This window comes from Salvia hispanica, unplaced genomic scaffold (genome assembly GCF_023119035.1).
Source record: "Salvia hispanica cultivar TCC Black 2014 unplaced genomic scaffold, UniMelb_Shisp_WGS_1.0 HiC_scaffold_1073, whole genome shotgun sequence".
In the NCBI taxonomy this organism is placed as follows: domain Eukaryota; kingdom Viridiplantae; phylum Streptophyta; class Magnoliopsida; order Lamiales; family Lamiaceae; genus Salvia; species Salvia hispanica.
The window spans coordinates 9,479-35,024 of NW_025951331.1; the positions used below are offsets into that span (position 1 = coordinate 9,479).

Consider the following 25,546-nt stretch of genomic DNA (forward strand, 5'->3'; position numbering starts at 1 on the left):
TCCATTTTAGGTCAGCATTTTGTCATACCCCATTCTACTAAAGATATTTTATCAAATCATAAGGTTAGACAAATGAAATTAACATTGAATTCGAAAATCTTCTCCAAATTCTTCAAAATATTTGATGAAAGAGGTAGAGATCAACGTACCAAAATATCATCCAAAAACGTGACCAATGTTTCATTTGCCTTCACGTGCAAGAATCAAAATTGAATCTTGGTGCATATACAATTATTTTTAAACTCGTAGGATTAGTATTTCATTTCATCCCAAATTCTCACTCTAATGGCGGAAGCTGACGTCAAAAGATGATCGACGGCAACGCGCTGGTGTCGATGTGCCTGTCACGCGCCGGCATCGACAGGATGTTCGGCGTCGTCGGCATCCCCGTCACCTCCCTCGCCAACCGCGCCGTCGCCCTCGGCGTCCGCTTCATCGCCTTCCACAACGAGCAGTCCGCGGGCTACGCCGCCTCCGCCTACGGCTACCTCACCGGCCGCCCCGGCGTCCTCCTCACCGTCTCCGGCCCCGGCTGCGTCCACGCCCTCGCCGGCCTCTCCAACGCCTCCGCCAACGCCTGGCCGATGCTCCTCATCTCCGGTTCCTCCGATCAGAGCCTTGCCGGCCGCGGCGATTTCCAGGAGCTCGATCAAATCGCCGCCGTTAAACCGTTCGCCAAATTCTCCGCTAAAGCCACCGATATCACCGAAATCCCCAAATCCGTCTTCAGCGCCGTCGATTGGGCCGTCGCCGGCCGCCCCGGGGGACTTATCTCGATCTCCCCACCGATGTGCTTCACCAGAGTGTTGATGAGGCCGAGGCGGAGCGATTGATCGCAGAAGCCCTAAATTCTCGAGATAAATCTCTAATCGGAAACCCTAGAATCGACAATTCGAAAATTGAGAAGGCGGTGGAGCTGCTTAGGTCAGCGCAGAGGCCGTTGATCGTGTTTGGAAAGGGGCGGCTTATGCAAATCCGAAATTGAGCTGACGAAGCTGGTGGAGAGCACCGGAATTCCATTTCTACCGACCCCGATGGGGAAGGGGCTGATTTCCGATAAGCACGAGCTGGCGGCCACGGCCGCCAGATCACTCGCGATCGGGAAATGCGACGTCGCATTAGTCGTTGGCGCGCGCCTCAACTGGCTGCTGCACTTCGGCCAGCCGCCTAAGTGGTCGAAAGACGTGAAATTCATCATCGTCGACGTGTGTGAGGAGGAGATTGAGCTGAGGAAGCCGTTTTTAGGGATTTTGGGAGATGCTAAAGAGGTTTTGGGATTGATTCATAAGCAAATCAAGGATGATCCCTTCTGTTTGGGGAAGAATCATCCATGGGTTGAGGCTGTGAGGAACAAGGGGAAAGATAATGTGGCGAAGATGGAGGTCCAGTTGTCGAAAGTTGTGGTGCCGTTCAATTTCTTGACACCGATGAAGATTATCAGGGATGCGATTTTGGGGGTGGGAGTCCCGCGCCTGTGGTGGTCTCGGAAGGGGCTAATACTATGGATGTGGGGCGATCCGTGCTTGTGCAGACAGAGCCGAGGACGAGGTTGGATGCTGGGACGTGGGGGACTATGGGCGTCGGCCTTGGATATTGCATTGCTGCTGCTGTGGCTTCGCCTGATCGCTTAGTGGTGGCTGTTGAAGGGGACTCTGGATTCGGATTCAGTGCTATGGAAGTCGAGGTACATTTTATTTTCATTTCACTTAGTGTTTAATTCAGCTTCAAATTTCTTGATGTGTTTTGAGGTAATGTATAGATATGGCTTATGTTTGAGAATTGAAGAACATAGATATTTAGTGAACTAGTTGAGTGCATTTTTTACTATTCATTTGCTTAACTTGTTATAGTGATGAATTGCTTGTAACTTTTCTTGAATTGCAATTTCAACATGATCTTAATCTTCTTTGAGTTTAGACTAGACTGAATGCATAAATTTGTGAAATATGTTGCTCCTATGTTTATGATTCTATGTTGCGAATTGGGGTGTCGATGGATATTAGTCGCGTATATCATGTATGCCCTGTTCTCTAAGTCTCATTCTTGCCACCAATTTCCAAGTAATTTCTTCAAGTTTGAATCTTAGAAACAATTAGCAAGATGCTTTTTCTTTCGTTCGTTCTTCGATGTTTCTGCAATTGCACGAGGACGAGAATCGTGCACTATGAAGTGATTTTAAGTTGTTCATAATACTGCTAATTGCACTCTAGCAGAGGAAAACTGTTAACACATTAGATCCGGCGTTACGATAATTGAAATCTCTAGCTAGATGTAGTATAGCTCAAACAATCAAATCTTTTCATCAGGATTCTAGCCATGAAATTTGACAAAAGGATGCTTTTAGCTCCCACGGAGAAATTTCCAGACACATTTACATACACTTCATGAATTTATGTGACTGTTTATGTTTTGTGGAAACGTGAAAGTTGTCCGTTGTGTGTGATAGCATGGCTATCCGCCTATCCGATTATCATTTTGGCTCCAATAGTCTGAACCTGCAATTTTTTCGAGTACTAATGCAGTGTACGTTTTATTTGGCCTTGGCAGACGCTTGTTAGATATCAACTGCCCGTGGTGATAATCGTCTTCAACAATGGTGGAGTTTATGGCGGTGACCGGAGAAACCCAGAGGAGATAACAGGGCCTTACAAGGATGATCCTGCCCCAACATCCTTTGTTCCCGGTGCACATACCACATCCTCATCGAAGCATTCGGGAAAGGGCTATCTTGCTGGAACTCCCGATGAGCTGAAATCTGCGCTTGCTGATACCTTCTCAGCAAGGAAGCCAGCTGTCATAAACGCCACGATCGATCCGTATGCCGGCGCGAGAGCGGGAGGATGCAGCACATGAACTGAGGTTGATCTGTTGATTCCACTTATCAAGGTCTTCTACTTGTAGTTTTGAATGGTTACTAGAGTTGCTCTTTTTTTAAGTTTTGAACTGAGCCTTTTACAACGACAATATTTTGGTTTAGAAATATAAATTTGAATAAGAAGATTGGTTTCATTGGAAAGAAATTGTATACTAGAATACTAAATGTAATTTTTGTGAGTTCTTTATAAAAACAAATTATTTTGCATTACAAAATACCTAACGCAATCTATTTAGATTATGACAACGGTTTTGCACGTTCTGGTATGTGGATACATCATCTAGATCTGATGATATTTTGTTCACGTGGTAATAAATAATAATCGAGAAATAAGAAAAGAAAAGAAAATAAAATATAAATCAATATATTAGGCCAAACCCGCAACCAAAGTCCAAAACCAACAATTATGATTTTTTTTGTAAAACTTATGCATGCAATCGATCATTTTTTGTTTTTAGTTATAATGATTTCTTTCAGTTCTTGATTGTGTTGATTACGATAGTTAAAACTAGTCCTTTATTGCAAAATCATTTTTTAATGTTAATCGACATTTGTTGCTATGTCAGATACATCTTCGAAGAATGCCCTGTACACATTTGGCTTGGTCTTGTGTCATGCTTTGCTCATTTGTTTGTTCAAACACTGATTTGGTTTTGGTTCCATATATTTTGCTCTTTCTTGAACAATATATTTTGTTCAAACACTGATTTGGTTTTGATTCAGATTATCCTCCTTTTGCTTTGAACATTTGGTTTATGTGTTATGAGCAGTTGATCAAATGGAATTCGACTCAAGTAGTACGAGGCGATTTTAATTATTTGAGTCACAATCACATCATTGTATTGTGCTGTTAATCTAAAAAAGGTTTGAAGTTTTCTTTTATCAAATTTCAGTGAGAATTTATTTGTGTTATTTATCTACCTAAAATTTTAAATAAATAATGATTCATGGCCCCATTCATCTCAAATAAATGTACAATTTTCTAGTCAATTTCCAAATAATAGTAATGTTATAAAGTGTTGGACTATAATTTCAATTAATTCAAACTTCAACTATAATTTCATGATGACATGAATGAATGAAGGAGATTTATAATCTATAAATAGAAATAATGAAATTTAATTTCTTCATTCACGTGGCATTTCCACGTCAACAACAGACGCATTTAGCTCGTGCTTACAAGGGGAATGAAAACGTTTTGCACGCTCCATATATATAAACGACAATTTCGCACCGAAATCTATATGTATTTGAACACAAATATGCATGTTCTCATAACCAATTTTTCCACTATTTGTATCCTCAAAAACTCTTAGAATACCATCATTTTTTATGTCATTATTACAACATAATCCTTAAATATCGAATCCATCAAACTCAATTATCTTTATTTAGAGCTAAGTCTATCTAATATCTATTTCTACTGAATTTGTACTACATTTGTACTTTTTAAAGTTAAATTCAGGTTGGTTTCGGGCAATTTGTACAATTTTTACAGGGTTGATCTTTTTCGTATTTATTCAGATTGAATTTTGATTAAAAGTAGAAGAAGAAAAAGCAGTCTTTTTCTTGCTAAACCAATTTTTATATGCAAATGATCATTTAGAAAAATTTATTCATGTTGAATTCTTGGGGTTTTTGATTTTTGAAGAAAAAAAAACAGTCTTTTTTTGCAAACCAAAATTTTTCATGCAAATGATCTTTTTTGTATTTTTCTGTTAAATTTCCCTTGGGTTCTTGATTATGATAGAAGAAAAAAACAATTTTTTTCCCTTGCAAAACTAATTAAATCATTTTAGCATTCATTCGGTTGAATTCTTAAAATTTTAATTATGAAAAAAAAAAAAGACCTGTCTTTTTTTTCCCAAAAAACCTTTTTTTCCCTATAAATCTTCATCTAATTTGGATTGCCATTTGTTGTTAAGAAAAAACAACTTAGTTCAGTTTTTGATTGTGATTGTGGTTGAATTGGATATAGAAATGGAGAATGGTGAAAAAGGTGAAAACACAGAGATTGAGACTCTGAGTTTGGATGAGAATGATGAGCTGCCGGATGACATGAAGAGGATTCCGCCGGGGAAGAAACAGATCACTATTGGGAATGATTGCTGGTTTATTCATCGGAACAATTTCAGTGTCGTGTTGATGAAACTCAATCTCACAATCGGGATAGTCCCAAAACCTCAACGTCTCAGCTGCGCTTCTTGCATTCTCTTCATGCGAACATGGATAAATTTCCCCAAAAAACCCAATTTCACTCCAAAACCGTTCACTGGGGCAGGAGAACACGGTGACCCAGACGTGGGGCAGTGGTTTATCCCTCTTACGGAGGTTTCCCAGCATCTTGGAACAATCCTTTTTTTCTTGTGAACATTTGATTTTGTGTTTAATTCATACGCTATGTTTTTTTGGCATTAGGTGGCTGTGCATCCTTCCTGTTGTCTTTAAAGTGGGAAAGATATCAGAGGCAAGGAGGATACAGAGGGGTTCCTTACAGAAAAAGGAAACCCCAAAGCTCGATTGGATGATGGGATTCTTGTTTGTTGACTTTGTTGGGCTATTAGCATTGGTTCCCCCTGAGAAAAAAATGCTAATTTTTTTAACATTGGAAAAAAAAATAATGATCATCTAAATTTTTTGGGGCTTTTTTGGTGTTGTGACAGATGATGATCATAGACTAAAAATTTTCCCTACCCCAGGGGGCTCCCTTTCTCTTCTCATCAATGGATTCCACACCCCAAAAAGGAGACAAGATGGCCAAGTAGGCCTTTCTTCCTCTTTCTTGCCATAGACTACGACCCTTGTGTGTGGGGTTTTAGATAAATGGCTTTCGTTTCACTCAGGAAACAGGTTCGGGGGTTCGTGAAGTTCCCCCCTTCAGCTTCGTGTGGAGCTTTTTCCCAGTGGTTCTCTGGGTTGGGGGCCCTTTGCGGTTTCCCCTTTGATTTTTTGGGTTGGAGCGGAGTTTCCGACGGTAAAAACCACCTTTTTCGGTCTCGTGAGTTTCGTTTGGAAGCTATTTTGGGAAACGTTGAGATTTCTAAAAGTTTTTTCTTCGACTTCAGCATGACCTATTTTGGGGGCCCGGAATGATCTGTTCTCCTAGTAAAAACGTGTCGTTGCCGGAGCCGCCCCGCCCTGGGGGGAATGTGGCCGTTGATAGGCCGACGCAAGGGGATTGGTTCCCCAAAAACATCAAAAAAAAGTAGCATGAAGAGTTAATGGTTACAAAATATGCATCTATGTACTATCTTGTTATTTTTTCCCTTTGCTAAGATAGATAAATCTTTTTATAGTTTTTTGAATGAGTTATCTGACCTAAGAAAAGCCTAACATGTGTGTTCTTCATAGGTTTTCATTTCAATTTTCTAATTCTTGGTGATGGCCTCTATAACTTCGTTAAAAAACCTTCCCGCCGAGCATGCGGACCGTGATGGCAAAAGTCGAGGGCGACAAAAACCAATCTGGGCCCCCGGGGTTTGGAGGAAGGGTATTCAAGAAGGGGGAGCATTCCGCTCTGGGTGTCATGTTTTTGGCCACATTTTTTTTTCGGTCATCTCGGGCATAATAATCCCAAATTTTTCCCTCAGCTCAAGTGGTACCACATCGCCGGGCGGCCCTCTTCGCGCCGTCTCTGAGCTTTTGCAAAGCATACGGGGCCCGGGCCCGGACATGAAAATGTCGTTTAATTTCGGCAAGGTCGCCCTGTTTTTTCCCCGCGGCTCTTGGCGGGGGGGGAGAATGGCGCGGTTTTCCGGGGTGATGGGTGCGGTTTTGTGGTCGATGGTCTCCCTTCGTCGGACCTAATGCAAGACATGAAAACCGGGCATTTCGCTAACCTCCCCGCGCGATGCTCCTTAGCCAGGCGGTCGGGGCGGCCATCGGGGGCGTTGTGGGGCCCCTCAAATTCTTCCTCTTCTACAAGGCGGTTTGATGCGGGACCCGGATAGCCCTACAAGGCGCCCTGCGCTCCTTTTATCGAAAAATGGCGATTCTTTGGGGTGGGGGGCCCCTCCCCTTTTTCCCCCGCCCTTGCCCTGCGGTTGTGTTCGGGTTTTTTTGGGGTTTGCCGTGTTGGCGAACCGGGGAGGGAAAAGGGGCCGGGGCGCGGGAGATTCGTGCCTCTCCCCATGGCCTGGCCGTGCCGTTTCCCCCTCGGGGGGTGGGTTTGCCATCGACATGTGTATAAAAGGGGGCTTGGGGGTGTTTTTTGGAAAAAGAATAGATAGGAAGGAGGCTGGATTGATGGTTTTCCGCGGTTTTCATCAGGTTTGATTTGTGGTGATGGGTTGTGGATTTTGGCCCCTTTTTGTATTCTTGCTTTGGCAAAAAAATTAATCCACCAATTTGTATGAGTTTCTTTCCTGGGACAACATCATGACTTATTTAGGATTGTTAGGTGATAGTTTTGTAGTTTTAAAATGGGGTAGTGTAATAAAAAAAAATTTTTGGGAAATTCCTTTTTAGTTATCTGCTTTTTTTCCACAAGCGATATATTTTCATTTTGAGTTACTTGGCTCAAAATGACATATTTCCCAAAAAAGGGGAAAAACCATTCTCTTAGTTTAAGTCGCGCTACAATCTACCATATCATTAAACAATACTGAGTAAAATCACACGCAAAAAAAAATGTTCTAACTTTTTAATGAGACCAAAATGGAGCCAAAAAGTGTTTTACTTTTAATGAGATGGGAGTGGATGATTAATTTCATACATATTCCATGATGCAAAGTGGAAAATTGATATTAAGAAAAGCACACTATCAATGGTGAGATCCCCCAACCATGTGCAAGCAACAACTCAAAGAGACAGAATCTTTCAATTTCAAAAATCAGGCTACTATTAAGTGCTTCAATTTTTTCTCCTTTGAAAAATCCCAATAACACATGGATTTTATAGTACATAAGAAAATGGAATATAATTTAAACAAATTATTATGACTATGCATTGGTTTTTTTTCTATCTCTCACTCAGGGGTATCCATCGACGGATGATGGATGATGGGCAAATTTACTCGGTGTAGCATCTCAAAAAAACCCGGACACCCAACGAGGACACGGCTCCATGACACGGCCCTGTCCTCCCGCTCGGGGTCAACTCACTAATGATGCCCCTCAGTGTAGCACTGAGAATCTCAGATTCATATATCCATAAATGTCTTTTTTAACCTAATATTCTTATTGTTGGAAAGGAGACAAAAACGGCTAAGATGTGATGGGAAAAGGCAAATTAGAGTCAAACTCAAGATATCAAAAAAGAAAAGCATCTTATTTCATACCCAAGAATAGCAACCACAAATAAATGTTATGTACAACATTTTATCTGTTGAATTGGCTCTTATTTCTCCCCATGAATAAGCTTTACCTCAACTGATTTCGAAATTTGAAGTAAGGAGCCACGAATACACACGATAGAACCCAATTCTCGACAGAATAAACACAGTTCACCTATCTGATTTCAATCATAATCCGAAAATCCAGAAGAGGGGGACAAATTCTATGATACAGAGAATTCGGAGATACCTTTGAGATCAAGGGTGATGATCTGAACCTTATAGTTCAGACTCGTGCCTTAGTTGGCAGTTGGCACGAACTTGTGCTCTGCTAGGAAAATGAAGAACATGTATAGCAGGACTAGGATAAGACGAGATTTTAATGTGCGTTTCTTTATCCGATCAATGATAACACTGAAACATAAGCTAACTGCACGGAAATGAGATGCCTTCAATCATCATCAAATACCATAGCCAGTCGTGTAATTTACTTTCTCCTTAATGAGAAGCATCAGCCTTCTTTGATAGGCGGAGATATATGCTACAGATGATCAACACAATACCATTTATAATATGAAACCAAATCATCTCCAAAACTATAGAAACCACAGCAAACTTCTTATACAGCGCCTCATCAAGGAAACAAAAAAACCAAAAAAGTCAAAATTAAATTCACTAATCTCAAATAACCATGCTTCTCAAAGTGAAGTGGAGAGCTTACCAGCGCAATCTAAGCTCTTCTTGCAACGACAAACGCACCATGAAACATCTCCACAGCCATAGATCTAACTTCGTATGCATCCATCAGTTTGCTTTCAAGAATTTAGCGCAGGCGTTTCCAATCACAAACATAACAAATATCCATGGATACAACACATTTAAGAGCATTCCAAAACTGCTCAAACCTTCAATACTACTCCAGAATTTAACTATACAAGAGATTTTTCTAATATGAATGATGAATTTCAAGGCTAAGTGGTTAAACATCAAACTAATGGTTAAAGGCTCCTCCTCCTACAAAATCACAATCTGTCTAAACAATAAATCAGTACAATTACAGAGAGAAACAAAAATCCAATAACATGATATGATAATTTAAATAATAATCCAAAAATCTCTCAACAGTAATAAGCTGTATTAGATAAAAAGAGGCTGTAATTGTGTCCCCAACACGAACATGTTCATAGCATTCATAATATATAAATAAATTACAAATTACAACAGAAATTCATCGTCAAAATCGCAGCTAATAATTTATTTTAGCTTATTTTCGTTCAATTTTTCCCCCAATTTTCAATCGATAAAACCTGTTTTCTGAAACACAGCGTTGCGGACGCGGCGCAGATCGCGCCCTTGAGCGTCCTCCCGGCGCCTTCAAACACCGAGAACGTCACGTGCGACCTCGCCACGATCACGTGCGGAGGCACAATCTCCTCCTCCTGTTCCTCCTCGTCATCGCCGCCGTCGTTGTCCTCCGCCTCGTCGATCCCGTCGAAATCGGTGTTCACGCATCTGCGGCGGAGCTCCTTCGGCCACTGCGGCACGTTCATCGGCGCCGATTGGTGGAGCCTCGACGGAGGATTGGGAATCTCCTCCTTCCTCGATGCCGGCGCGAGCATCACGGTGGATTTGCGGCGGATGAGGTGGCGGTGGTCGTCGGAGAGGGCGGCGGAGAGGCCGGAGGTCGCCGGATTGAAATTGTGGCGGCGGTGGTGGTGGTGCTGCGGCGGCGGAGGAGGGGGAGCGGCGGCGGGGGAGACGGAGAAGGACCAGACGACGTCGCTCTCGTGGAGCTCGAGCGGGTCGGATTCGGGTGGGGCGGAGAAGGCGAGGAAGCGGAGAGTGGAGGGAGAGGAGGGGTTGCCGGTGGACATGGCGGTTGACCGTCTGTCTTCCAACAACTCCTCCATTGCTGCCTCTCAACAATGATTATATCTCTCTCTGCCTCTCTTTTTCAGACTCTTTTCATTTTTAAAATAATGAATCATTTTATTAAATGACAATACACACTGAAAAATAAAATTAAATAAAATAATGATCACTATTTTTTATACGCTTGTGTGTACATTTTTATTTTTTAATAGAATTTCTCATTATTAACTGTTTTCCACTTTTTCTAATACTTTTTTCCAATTTTTTTTTTTTCTGTTTTCCTCTTACTTATTCATTTTTAGATGAATAAATATGGAGTAGTTTTTATTTAAGAGAAAATTGTCATTCGAGTCATATTTTTTTCTTGATTTCGAGTCGATCTCATAATTTTTAAACCAAAATATAAAATTGGAACATTTTAATACTCCTATTTCATAATTATCCTGTGATGATTGGAATTGAAACTAATACTATGAAATAATAATAATAATAATAATAATAATAATAATAATAATAATAATAATTAAAAAAAAAAAAATTCGCATCGTTTTAGATAGATATATTAGCATAGAGTATGGTGACATTTAATAAAAAAAGCAATGTCATTTTATTGTTAAACTTGATTTTATTATATTAATTTTAAATTTGAATATTATTGGACGATTAAGTAGAATAAAAGTTACTACTCGTATTAATTTATAATTTAATTTAAAGAATTATAGTATAGTTTATCAGATATCAATGAAAAGGTATGATTCTCTTTTATTTATTTAAGTACTAGTAGTACTAAAAAAGTATTGTTACATCCATCTTAAAGTTATGATTCTTTTTATTTATTTAAGTACTGATAAAAAAAGTATTGTTACATCATCTTGGGCATCATTATATGTATATTATTATATTGGTGCTGAATCACATATTTATAATACGAAGATAGTTGTTGTGTCCATTATATTTTAATCTTGAAATACTACTACTATGTGATTTTGGTTTTGTTTGTGCGAACAATAGTGTGTGAGGCTGTGATTGAAATAGGGGAATCATGAAAGTGATGTGAGGAATTGTTAGGTTGGTTTTGGCCACCTCAAGAGATCGCAATCTTCTCATATCTTTAATAAATCATTATCATATATTAAAACAAACTTCATAAATAATAGTATGTTCAATTTATACATACAAACATTCGTATATTGATCGACTTAAATTCCCGACCTATTATTCTATTAAAATATGTATATTTTATCGACTAAATTGTATTTTGTGACTTGATCACTGTATGGGCTCGCCTGTACGCCTAAATTAAATTAAACACCCTCCTCCTCACTTTGTTTCGGTGTTTGGTAGCAAGCAAACTTTTCGGCAGACCGTATACCCAAGCGGATTTCCACCTACATCTACAACTATCGCGATGGGTGTCAACTCAACGAGTGTGGAGCCAGTATAAGTGACGGCATTTAGATTTGGCGAAAACGTAGCAATTGTTCGAATTTGCTCTTCGAAATCTTCAAATTGTTACCGTTGGAGGTCCAATTTTTCATCGAGCGGCTGACCAAATTCCGGTAAATTCCAATTCAAATGTCTGATTTTTTTTTTGAATTGTCAATTTCGACGGTTTTAGGGACCGATTTTCGGCTTTTATGGGTTCTTGTTCGATTCTATTTTTGGGAATTTGGTTTACAAACTCCGATTTCGTTGGTGCATCTTGATTGATTTGGGCATTGGGGGAAAAAATTTGTGAAAATTTTGCTGAAACACGACATGGTTGCCTGGCTTACTTTGACTCGCGAATTTTTTGCGAAATTCGAGTGCATATGCTGAATTATTTGTTTGACAATTTCTACCGATTGGTGCATCTGCTTAATATGTGCATGATTCGATTTGAACTGTTTCTCTAAACATTGATGTTTGTGGTCTTTGATTTTCAATTGTGAATGGAGTAATGTTGTCCATGATATTCTGTTCACATTTTGTACATATACTCCTTCCCAATTCGAATCAAGAAACTACCTTCTTGCTTCAGCTCTCACTTTGTTGCATTTTGAGTTTAGCTTACTTTGGAATTTGGAAATGAAGAGGGGTATTAAAGTTATGGCCCTTTTATGTTTCAGGCTACTCCAATTCAGCAAATAATAGAAATGAACTTAACAAATTGCTTGGGTTGAACCAAACAACATCTAATTCTGCCCATAAAGTCATGAAAGCTTTTAACCATACATCCATATTAATTATTTGCAATACTACAGACCTGTGCGGATCACTCCAACATTTAATAAAACATCACCTAATACACCAACAAGAAATTGACGTGGATATTATTTATAAATTGATAAAAATAGCCACCGCATTCCTTCTCCAAAGAGTGACGACCTCCGCCGCGGGAAGCCGATGATGGTGACGAATCTATTCAATTCTCTACCTCTCATCCCCACTCAAACTTGCATTCTAGCAATTTAAACTGGACAACTTCAAATTCCGGCGTCTTCAATTTCGCGGCAATGATCTCCGTTCTGGAATTCAAAGAGTCGACGACCTCCATTGGGGAAGCCGATGATGGTGACGAATCGAATTCAAGCAATAAAATTGAATACAAAGAACGAGCGAGAGATTTACAAATTCTATTCAAGATCTCTACGTAAAACCAAAACTCGAAAGTACCGCCACATGCACTCTGAAGAAGATAATGCAAAAGCTTTGCAAAACAATGTTGAAAATTTTCCGTCTCTTTTCTTTTTACATATTTGTTCTCTTGTTCATTGTATAACCATGAATTTAATCATAAACCATTAATATAGTTTCGGATAGGAAGCATGCTTGAAAATTAGAGGGAAAAGAGAGATTTAATGGTGGTTGCCAATTTGTGAGGAAGGGAGAGATTTACAGGGAGAAGGGTGTTTGGCGTGAGTAAATCGAGTGCAGTATTTTTATCAATTTATAAATAATATCCACATGTCATTTCTTTGGTGTATTAGGTGATGTTTTATTAAATGTTGGAGGTGATCACCGCTACCCGACGAGCTCTTATAGTATGCCTCGCAATTTAGATTAACTGGATCATGTAATGGAAACGTTCCCATATTATTTATTTAATTTATGATATTCATTATTTGTAACAAATAATATTGCCCAAATATAATTACTAAATTTATTTATATTTGAAGAAGGAAGTGATGTTCTCCGGCCCTTAATCGGCCCAACTGTATATGGGCTGGCCCATGTTCACCGGCATATATATAAATTAAGAAAATATTTTATTTGAAATTTCAATTTGTAGCACATTTTTATGTAAGCTAAACTATTTTACAAGAGCGTCTAGTAACCAAGAAAGATGAAACATGTGCATGTTTTTATGATTATAATTGGCCTCTAGTAGCACTAGAGTCGGTCGTTCAAGAATTCTAAAATTGGACCTTGGTTTTTATGATTATTTTGGCTTGGAAGACTCACACTGAACCCGGTCATTTGAGAGCTCTAAAATTCTTCCAGTGGCATTGAAAGATAGTCGATCCAGTTTAGCTCTCAAATTCTTCCAGTGGCATTGAAAGATAATTCGATCCAGTTTATAAGTTACATTTGTCTCGGTAAAATATAAATGGATAGAACATTTGTGAACCGTAATTTTGATAGATAATGTTGTAGTATTTGTTTATATGATGCATTATATCAAATTTATTTATTTATTTTATGTGCAACACATTTTCTTTTACATTGAATATCGTGAGTCACGATGATTGTTCAATGCCAGAGTTCAGATACGATGCAAAACTAAAAACAAGTTGAATTCAGCAAGCTAAGTAAGTAACACATTTGATTACATATATTTGTGTATCTTTATTGGTCACGTAACGTAAGCTCTTCAAGCTATATTTGTACACGTCTCTTGTTATAGCAGTGGAGTATTTCTTACATTTACGCTATTAAATAATGTCCATATATTATGTAGAAATGGCCTCACAATAAATGAAATTTTAATTGTTGAGCATTTCTGGAGGTTGGAATCAAGATTTCATTCACAATTGGGACAAACTTGACTTTTTTACTAGTAGTATCACCCATGCTTGGCGTCGACTGCGATCCATTTTATTTTCATGAACAATAAGAATATATCCTATAAACATATACAAGATCTTCTAATTGTTTCTACTAATCCTAAATGAAACATTAGAAGTAATATGTTTCCCCTAATAATCCACCAACCCAGCAATCCACCTTGCAAAAATACTAATATTAGTGCGTGAATATATATAGCATTGGTACTAAGAGAGAGACAACAAATATAATTATTCAATCGGAAAAAAAATGAAAACGGCTAAAATATGACCATTACTCGATTACATAAATACAAAGACGGACTAATATCAAGGCTAATTATTAGTCCGCATTCAAACACACCACACTATAAATATAAACGATCACCTTTACTTGACTCTTTACATTGAAATCAAGTTAGGCATTACAAATTACTACATCATTGACGGATTGACCGATGCAATAGGTTGGAGGCAAATCAATTTAGGCATTACAAAGGACTATCATTGAACGATGCAATATGTTATAGGCAAGCTCAATGGATGAACCATTTTTTCTAACCTTCACTTCTCTACATTGATTGTGACATAGTTTATAAATATTCAAATTCATCCCATAACTTATAAATATTTCTAAATAAGGCCAAAACTCGCTTTCATATCTATAAATACAAAACGACTAATATCAAGGCTAGTTATTGGCCCGCATTCAAACACACCACACCATAAATATAAACGATCACCTTTTACTTGTCTCTTTACATTGAAATCAAGTTAGGCGTTACAAATTACTATATCATTGACGAATTGACCGATGAATAGGTTGGAGTCAAATCAAGTTAGGCGTTACAAAGTACTATAATTGAACATGCAATATGAATATGTTATAGGCAAGCCAACCATTTTTTCTAACCTTCACTTCTCTATATTGATTGTGACATAGCTTATAAATATTCAAATTCATCCCATAATTTAAAAATTTTTAAATAAGGAAAACTCCCCTTTTATACATGATAGATATAGATTTGATTCGTGAGTTTAATTATCTGCATTTATTTGTTTTGTTCCTAGTATAGAAGAATTCATGTTGGTTTTTTATTTGCAAGAGTTTTTCTTACCAATCAAATTGTTGGATTAAGTTATTGGTATTGAAATTTCAACCCAGTTATTAGTTAACAACATGTCAACATCAATTTACGTATACACCCTCACATTTCTCATTTCCCAGTTAAAAATGGTTTTTAATAAGGTGAATTGTGTTCAATTATAATCTATACTTAATATAAAAAGCGAGTTTTAGCCTTATTTTGAAATATTTATAAGTTGTGGGATGAATTTAGATATTTATACTTTTTAAGTAATAGGATTAAAATGGAGGTTACAAATCTTTATGATTATGAGTTATTAAAAATAATAAAGGTAAACATAATATAAAAATAGTGGCATGTTTAATTTTTTTTAATATATTTATAACATGAGAATTATTCTACTTTACATTTACATATTAGTATTAATTATTAATATGGCTCCATATACGGCTTTTAATACATGCCCTCTTATAATCATAAAGATTTATAACCTTCATTTTAATCTTATTTTTTAAAAGTTATAAATATCAATTAATCCCACTAAAGAAAGTAAGAGCGTAAAGGCAATAAAAATGACATTTAAACAAATCAATCGGTTTTCAATGTAAATTTAAGGCGGTCAATAATGTTATAATTCCATCAATTTATGATTGTTTCTTCATACTTTTTACCTATAAATACGTATCATTGGTTAGATAAAATTCATTCCTTTTTGTCTTTTCTCATTGCATTACGAATTTTGCAAAAGATATTTTTACTTCCAACATGATTATTACTCTTTATCGATAGTAGTACAAAGATATTTTTACTTCCAATATGATTATTACTCTTTATCGATAGTAGTACATTTATATGAATCTATTATACACATTGTTTATTATTATTATTATTATTATTATTATTATTATTATTATTATTATTATTATTATTATTATTATTATTAACATTGTCTCAACTTTTTTTTTTTTTTATACCATTGGTGTTATCATTGACCCGGCAAGGTTATTATATAATCTAATTTTCACTCATTGAGATTAAAATTGTGATTCGCAGTGAGTGTTGATCGTCATTTTGTTTTTATTTTCTACTCCAATTTAACGTTTAAGACATTTGAATATATCAGCTGATTGATAATGTAGTTGAGGAGACACTATTTGACATTTTAAATATTACTCTCAACTATAATATTGTTATTTGTTTTTTTAACATTGTTGCTACTTCTATGTTTTTTTAGATATTATTGGCGCAATTGTTGACCCTAGCAAGATTATTAAACGTGATAATTGTTGATTTATGGTGAGTGTTGATTCATCTAAAGTTGTGTCAATATAGTTTGTGTATATTATTTTGCGAATATCGAATATTGGTGATGCTTCATGGATAAGTTCTTATTGTTCCTATTGGGATGCATTTTTTTGGGATGAAGAACCGTTGGGGAAATCATCTAGAACAAAAAAATCAAAATTTTCAAATTATTGTTGTATGAGTGGAATATTAAGCTTTCTATGATGTATGCTCCTCATGTTTTTTTCGAGATTTAATATTCTATAAAGATTTTTAATGTTTTTGTTATTTGAAAAATATTATATTTTATATAGTTCGATTCACCCGATGGAAGGTTGGATTGATAATAGGTTGAACAACCGGGCAATCAGTATGTGTACAATTGCATAGTCAATAAACTCTTTTATGTTGTGTCACTATTTAATTTTTTATTTCATACATATTATATATTTTATAAATTTTGTATAATTTTATTTGGGATCTATAAACCATGTATAATTTTATATTTTCTCATTTCATTTATTTAATTGACTTTTTAATTTAAAATTAGGTAGGTCGTGCAACGCACGGGGTTGATACTAGTTTAAATACATTGCAACTTATGAGGTGTAATCAATTTCAAATTGCACAAACTAAAATCTAGACATTTAGATTTTCATATTTGATGTCAACATACAACAAATATGTCGTATTGTCAAATTGAAAAATCTAATTATCCAGACTTTACAACTTATTGTCTCAAAATGATAAAACACAAAGTTGAGATATCTTCCTCATTTATTTAACAAATCAAACACTAACTTATTTAAAACATACTACATTTTAACTAATCAAACTTATGCGCAACCTAAATATATAGAATATGATGCATGTTTGTATTAAAATGACAATCCTCTTAAAGTGATACTGTGTACACTACTTATACAACAATATTATAAACGTTATACAACAATATTCAATACGTTAAAGCAGCATATAGATTGTTGTTAGCAATGATATAGATTGTTGTCTAGCGTGTTGGATACTGTTCAAGAAAAATTATTGTATAATGTACCACATATGATGCAAATATAAATAAATTTATAGATGAAGCCCTCTTAAATGTTGTCTATGTTTACAACTTAAATAATTTTATACACACATGCCTCATTGCATGCCTCCTATCACCACATTGCAGTATTTATTTCACACCATCACAATATAAATATTTGGTGGGAATATGTGCAGTATTCAGTTTGATTTATTCTTTCTTTTATAGGGCGAAGACATAAATTTCCTTATTTAAATTCAAGAGTAAAATATTAAAATTTCAAAAAGTCATCCCATATCCTATTTTCAACAACTCTCGTTCATTCTATGTCTTCCTAGGTGTTTAGCCATAGGAATGTCCTGGCCGATCAATGAAATGGAATGTGTTTATTTATCTACTATATCTTGATTCGAAATGAAGCAAGCTCGACAGTGGAGAATCCTTCTATTTCCATTCACTTGAATTTCTTCCATTTTATCGATTTTGTAACATTTAATCAAATTCAAAATTAGTTGTTCGCATAATATTTTCGATCTCCAACAATTGTATCTCGTCTCATGTGAAGTGATATAATTTGGTTGTGAGAGGAAGAAATTCATCTCAATTACTATAATCCTCATATTGTCCAACACCAAATTATATAAAATAAAATAGTACAAAATTTTCCAAATTTTCTGCCTACATTTATTGAATAGCATTTGAAAAAAAAGTAGGCCCGATCAACTCAATTTGTTAATGATACAAACGAGAACTGACATAATTCTGCCTACATTAATTGTTATATTCGCTTATCACTTATTTTAAGAATATTAAAAAATTTAATTTATTACGTCTTATTTTTATAATAAAATGGAAACCGAAAGAGTTAATCGAATATAGAATTCATTACAAAAATTTATAAAGATAATCAGATAATTATTCACATATTGAGTAAAAAAGAAAATAAGAGATAATTACTCACCGGTAATTCAGTTTTCATAATCAATATTAGAAGTTTCTAGAGAGTAACCTAAATGTGAATTTTCGACAACTTTTGGGGCCAATTGTCAAATTCTTCACAACCATATAATGAATATAAACACCATCGATGATTTCAATACTAAACAGTCATTTCTCAGGCTGCTGTTGGAGAGAGTCAATCCTGCCAGTTGGTCAAACCTTCTCTCTCGAGTAAGCTCCTCTCTTTCGATTTCAATTCTGAGATTCCTTCGTTTTTTCTGCCTAATTGCTTCGGATCTTCGCTTTTCCTTGTCTGCTGTGCGCTGATCGTGGAGAATTTTGATTTTGGTTGCGAGATTTTCTGCAGCTGCGTGAGGAAATTAACAATGGCGTCCGGTGCAAAAGTTCACTTGTTTGAGGAAGTTGTGAAGCATAATAAGACTAAGGATTGTTGGCTCGTTATCAGTGGAAAGGTTCGATTTCGTTTTTTTCAGGAAAAAATGTTGGATTCATTTCCCAAGTTCGTTCTCGTTGTTAATTTTTCTTAATTTTATCAATGAAACTCTGTTTTCCGAATTTTATAAGTTTTTACCGTTGATTAATTGGGTGATGCTTTCGGTTTTCACCTTTCCTACGGTGAAAGATGCTATTGTGAATAACTACGTAGAGAAATTGGTCAATTGAGCTATTTTTAGTTTGCTCAGGCTGATAATATGTGAAGTTGTGTTGTTGATTTTGTTAATTCAATACTCCTCCGCTCTATAGTAATGAAAGCTTTCCTTTTCGGCACGAAGATTAAGGAAATTGTGTTAGTGAATTAAGTAAATGGAGAATAAAGTGGAAAATAGAAAGGTGGACAAATGAAGAGATAATTAGTAAGAGAGAGTATAGTGGTGTGGAGAAATGTGTTGAGACTCTATTACTAGTAACGTACGAAATCAGAAACGATCTATTATTACTGGAATGGAGGAAGTATAACTCATGTTGGTGAATGGTGAAGGAGTGAAAATTTTGTGAGAGGTGCTCAATTTTTTTCAGGATGATCTGGAAATTTGTGTTGTTACTACTATGTAGATTTAATACTGGATATGCATATCATAACGATCAAACTATACATGCTTAGTTAATTGGTTGTGCTATTTTTAGCTGTCAAGTAAATTTAGAGAGGGAGAGAGAGAGAGATAATAATAGTAAGCAAAAGTTGAGTTTTGTTGTGTGTGTGTGTGTGTGAATGAGAGAAGGAGAGGGGGGTAGGGAGATTGTTCACAGTGATTTCAAGTTTGTAATCTTAATTTTGTGTATACTTGAAATCTGATAAATTGTTTGGTTGCATAATTATTCAAGTTAATGCTGATTCGAAATGCAGGTTTATGATGTGACTCCATTCATGGATGATCATCCTGGAGGTGATGAAGTTCTACTAGCAGCTACAGGTAATCTAATCTTTCCACAGCCACGTATCGTTCTCATGAAATACAAAGATCGGTTCTTGAAGTTATTGGCGCATCACAGGTAAAGACGCAACCAATGACTTTGAGGATATTGGGCACAGCGATGAAGCTCACAAGATGATGGACCAGTACTACATCGGGGAGATAGACCCGCAACAGTTCCCTTGAAACGCACTTACCCCCCTCCGTCACACGTTGCTTACAATGCGAACAAGACATCCGAGTTTGGGATCAAGATCCTGCAGTTCCTCGTGCCTCTCTTGATTTTGGGTCTGGCCTTTGCTGTCCGACATTACACCAAAGAGAAGTTGTCTTAAGCGACACACCGTTGCTTCTTAGCTCCTCTTGCCCAAGGAGGATGTGAACTTTAACATACTCTCTGTATTTCAGTTGAATATTTTTGAGTTTGAATGTGTTTTTTAACAATGAATAAATTCAATCTAATTGAATATATTTTGCAAGTTTGACACTTGTTGCAATAAACGTTTGATATTAGTAATTCATTGTTCACAAAATGAAATAAGCTTCAGCTGAAAATTTTCAAGTGTAGAGGTACAGAATTACAGATGGAATCAAAGATTTCTAATTGGAAACTGATCTTGTCATGGAGGTTGACAACCAAGTGGTGTGCATCATCCAGAAGCTTCCACACATCGAGATGCCCTGCCATCGAGTTGCACTCCCTAAGAATCTCGTCCATGCTGTTGTATTTTTCCACGATTTGCTTCCTCCTTTGCAGGACAGAAGCTGCAATTGCATAGAGTAAGAGATCATCGGTTGGAGGGGCCCGCTGCCTGATCCTGCTCCAAGCAGACTTCCCTATACCAGCTCTGATTGCAGCCTGATCCGCCCATACGACTTCCCAGAGGCATAGAGTTTGCTCGAAAGTTAGTTCCCTTCTAAAGAGCACGACCACCATCCTGTATACGAAGAAGCAATCCTCAGCCTGGAGTTCCTCGAGATGCCTGTAGAGGTGTGAGTCCTTGTACTTGATGATTTTTGAGACGATGTTCAGCTGCCTTCTGATTCCCACTTCATCAAGTCGGAAATTGTGACGAGCCTTCTTCATGAAACCCACAAAGCACCAGAAAGCTTCATGGTCCTCTGTCACCACAGCTATTATAGGAGAAAGAAGATCACTCATCCCCTGACAATAGCCGATTTCAGGGTCATACATTGCATAGGCTTCAAGAATGGCTACCAAACGAGCAGCATGGAAGATCCTGCTAGGAATGAGATGTTCATAATCCTTCAGCCTCACTGCTTCAGCAGCACGATGGGCTTTTGCATCTGTCACCGTAGCCTGTGATGGGGAGTATGATATCCAATCCTCATTGGCCCGAATAGCATCTAGCCGGATAATTCGCTGCCAGGTGGCAAAATTTTCCCTACTGAAGGGTTGAGACTGAACATCCGTGCTTGAAGGAGACGAATCCTCCTTTGAGGACAGGTCATTTTCAGGGTCCTGGTCCTGTGTGCTTTCTGTTACGTCGAAAGTTTGACTTAATTCAGGATCATCTGAGGATTCAGAGTCTGAGGATTCTGAGTCAGAGGTGACGTTGGAATCTGTAATTCTCTTTGAGCCCTCGTATTCATTCATGATTGAGTTGGTGGTATGACATTCCTCCTCATTATTATCGAATGCTTCCTCACTCGAAAGGGATCCTCTGGCACTCACCACCTCTTCAGAGCAAGGAGAATCCACCTCTTCAGTGATACTTCCACCACCAGCATTGCTTGTTTCACCATTTGCATTTAACTTACAAGGTTCACTGATATGTTTAAGGAGCCGGCGACACTGCCTCCGTAGTTTCTCATATTCCTTTCTGCAAAAAGTAACAACCAATAAATCTACGGCCAAACCTTATCGACTTATTAATCAGTTAAACATATAAATGGATGGGAGATTTTTGTAAAAAAAGGTAAAAGAAAATGAATAGAGTCCACTACATGGGTAACAAACTCATGTTTGTATGACTGTACCTGTTCTGGACCTTAGTAGTATCTCTTTCTTCTTTGGTACTTCTCAGGTCATAGCTGCAGAAAGAAGTCGAGATCATAATCATTATGACTAGGCCATATGCATATTCTTGATATACAGAAATAAGCTTGAAAGTAAAACATTGGCAGGTCAAAATATATTTAAGTAATGTCAAACGCATGTTGATGACAGAGATGGCACTAACCCTCAAGAAGGGGAAGTGAGGTCAGTACATCCTAAACATTAAAGCTAAGGACTGGATAAGGGAACTTTTGTTGGACCAAAGAAGGAACACGAAAACTATGTTCAGAGACATTAATAATCAAATGGTTTATTACAAGCAAACACAAACATCAAGAAGCAATGAGTTTCATGAGACCTGATCTACCCTTACTCTTCAGTTATTTACATCTCACAAACAGAAATTAAACTATTAATGCAATGTTCATCCACAAGCAGAAAATGAGAAAACATTGCCACTCAGATATCTTATTCCTGAAGTGAGTAAACTTACACTCCAAGAAGAAACGGCCAAACCTCTCCCCTAATACTAGGATCAACACCCTGCATAAAGCAAGGTATAAAATCAAACTCAAGCAGTTACCAACTACAACAATTAACTTGCAGCTATATGAAAGCATAACTCACTCCGCTTCGAACTTTTTTCAGGAATTTAACTCCATTGTCACGAAGCTTTCCATCTGGAGTGAACAAACTTTTCCACTGCTGAGGTGAGAGTATATGCTTCCTTTTTCTCCGGGACCATGGGGATTTAAGGCGACCCCTGAAAATTAGCAATATCACCAATTATTACTTGATCAATGAGAGGCCGTGTTAACAAAATCGAAAGAGTACAAGGTTCCCAAGTCACAAGATTATTGGGCACAATCATGTTTGGTAGCATAAGGACAAAATTTACTAATTATCACTGCCTGCATATAACTCCAAAGAAAGAATTTGAGATGAAAAGAGCATATCCTTCCGCAGAAAAAGTATGAGATGAAAAGCAATACAGAGCATGCAGCATTATCAAGTTCCATAACTTAACAGTTAACAATTAGAAAATGACCAGCTGATATTTGAAAAAACTTCCTAACTCAAGTAACTACTACAGAGAACTACTTTAAATTCCACATGTTTGTTTAAAGGTTTATATTCAAAGAAGATGCTAACTGTCCACTAATACAAGAACCAGCACAGTAGCGATATATTTTTTTCATGTAGCAACTTGAAAGTAAAAAGAAATTTGTTAGCTTCTTTGTAGCCGTCCAAGAGAAAGGTTCATTCATCTTGCATCCTAAATAAAGCAACCAAAATACTTCTCAGAAAACTAATACAAATATACAATGGTAAATAAGTTCACACAAGGCGTGGAAGAGCCTAATATCAACAGGTTCAGATGTTGGCATGGTTATATCTCTTTGAAGTGTGAAAGTACTGGTTCTGTGGAATATCTATAATATACTCATATATAATGTTGTCATTCAAAATAAGAATTGATGCAAAATATAGATACTGGATGAGATTAGCAGGGTGAATTAAAACTTGAGGTAGCTGAATATGAACTATTGCTAAGGTCATAACACAAATGAACTAGACAACAACTGTTAGATATCACAAAGTTTAATCGGCCAACTTTCTGATTGAGGTTCTGGACTCAACTTTCAACCTCGAGCATGAGGTCCACAACCTTGGTGTTTACAGCCATGCACAAAACATCACAGTGATTTAGTGTTCACAGCCATGCACAAAACCAGTTATATCACCACCTTAAAATATGTTGAAAGACAATAGTGTATTCAGATTATTGAGAAAAAATAGATATTTATGGTCGCATACTAAATCTCCCAAAACGTTCCAGGTCTATAAAGCATGATTTGATGTAAAAATTTGATCTTCCATCTTGTTCAAGAATCAAGACTTAAAAGAAGCTTCAGAGAAAATCGATGTACAGCACTGGAAAGTAGGTCAATAACCAATTTCTACTTCGAGGGAGATTTTATTTTTCATCCCATCTATATCCTTTTCCTACTTGGACAAAACTACAAATGTAAATACAATGACTCAAAATTTAGAAGTTTACAACCTTGGTGACCTTGCATAGATTACACTTTAATTTGACAAAATCCAATATAAGGGCAAGAATGAGTGCTTTATTAATCAAGCACTAATTATTCAACACCAGTCGATCATTCAAAGTAGTATATTAGCCCATTTTGGCTGACAAATAAAAAAAGATATTTCATATTACCAAGTCAAATTAATACTCTACTTATTACTCTTACATATCAATCCTAACAACTAAACTAACTGAAGCGTACACCTAGGCGTAGGGCTATGACCAGCAACACGAAGAAATGGACAGCTATGAATCGAGCTGCAAAGAAGCGGCAGATTGAATGGTAGGGTAAGTGATATGAGATTGAAAAAAGCTCATGTTTTGGAAGTATAAACTCAAGATCTGAACTAAAAGATTAGAAAAAAACTAAGTAGGTGTTTTAATTTAGAGAGAGAAAGAAGAGACTCACCGGTCAGAAGAGGAAGAAGAACAAGAGGCTGGTGAGGAGTTGGAGGAAGCTACTATGAAGAGAACCGATCTCAAATGAATCCACGACGAAGACGGTGGAGACGACGACGTATTTGAAGACGGTGACGAAGATTTTGACGAAGTCTGACTTCGTCTTAGAGCTCTCATCTATGAAGTCTTTATGAGTTATCACTCCTAAAATTTTTGCCCTAATCTAATTAAATTAAGTCTCCCTAGGGTTTACAACACCGGATTGAGAAAATTTCCTGTGACACTGTAGCTCTTTACCTAGAAGTGTAGAAGACTGCGGCGGCTAAGGCGAGGCCAGCAAACGCCGTGAAGGCGAGGGTGAGGCCGCCGTTGGACGCCGCATCCCTCCAGAATCCTCCACCGCCGCCGCCTCCGATGAAGACCACCCTGCTCAGCTCGCCGATTCTGCTCCCGATGGCTTGGACCGCCGCGGCGCCGCCGGCTAGCATGGGGTGGATGCGCGGAATGACGAATCTGCCCCTGGGAACGCCTTGTTGATTATCCACCATCAACCAACTGAATACCACCAGCAACCTCCGCTTTAATGCTTCCCTCCTCTCCTCTTTTTCTTTCACTCCTTTCCCACTTTTTTATTTTGATTTCATTTTTTTTTCTCCTTTGAGGGCTTTTGTCTTCTCTCTGCGATGATGCGATCTATGTATCCATAGATTTTCTCTCTCTAGAGTTTTGCTTTTGGAGAGAGAGAGATTGGGAGTGAAACGACGCCGTGTGAACCGTTATGATATGACCATTACCACCTTTGTGTGAGTGTCATCTTATAAATTCAATAATTTTGACGATTTATATTTACTAAATTACAACTTTTAATTAAATGGTTTAAGGTTAAAATAAAATTAAACCACAGTGTGATGGGCTTGTTTTGCGTACTAGGCTCGAAATCAAATTCATTATTCGATTATCAATTACTATAAACAATTCCAACTTTATATAATACTAAAATTTTATCATTCAAATTGAGAACGTGTTTTGAGTTTATCTTATCTTCGACCTTTTATCAAGCTATTCATTGTAGAATCGTGTCGCACGAGACATGAGCGGCATGGTGTGATGTTCTTAGACTTATCACTAAAAGTCTATTCAAAGTTTCAAATTCAAGTAATTAAGATTAAAAATAGTTTCTAGTTATGCATTCGAATATGGTTATATTACTA

General features: G+C 37.0%; 1 protein-coding gene, 1 long non-coding RNA gene and 3 pseudogenes across 2 annotated transcripts; 3 read left to right on the top strand and 2 right to left on the bottom strand.

Moving 5' to 3' along the window:
* Nucleotides 1–282: 282 nt before the first annotated feature.
* LOC125197909 lies at nucleotides 283–2,905 on the top strand (annotated as a pseudogene).
* A 1,950-nt stretch (nucleotides 2,906–4,855) lies between these two features.
* LOC125197910 lies at nucleotides 4,856–7,256 on the top strand (annotated as a pseudogene).
* An 11,270-nt stretch (nucleotides 7,257–18,526) lies between these two features.
* On the top strand, nucleotides 18,527–20,297 carry LOC125197906 (annotated as a pseudogene).
* A 65-nt stretch (nucleotides 20,298–20,362) lies between these two features.
* LOC125197911 (rab GTPase-activating protein 22-like) lies at nucleotides 20,363–25,125 on the bottom strand. The gene is made up of 5 exons (XM_048096416.1): nucleotides 24,633–25,125; nucleotides 22,466–22,601; nucleotides 22,332–22,381; nucleotides 21,820–21,873; nucleotides 20,363–21,662 (listed from the first exon to the last, which is right to left on the bottom strand). Exons 1-5 carry the CDS (start codon nucleotides 24,881–24,883, stop codon nucleotides 20,363–20,365), a joined length of 1,791 nt encoding a protein of 596 aa, XP_047952373.1. The 5' UTR covers nucleotides 24,884–25,125.
* LOC125197907 lies at nucleotides 24,039–24,481 on the bottom strand. Its single transcript, XR_007172293.1, has 2 exons — nucleotides 24,346–24,481; nucleotides 24,039–24,194 (listed from the first exon to the last, which is right to left on the bottom strand). It is a non-coding gene; the product is annotated as an uncharacterized LOC125197907 (long non-coding RNA).
* Nucleotides 25,126–25,546: the final 421 nt, after the last annotated feature.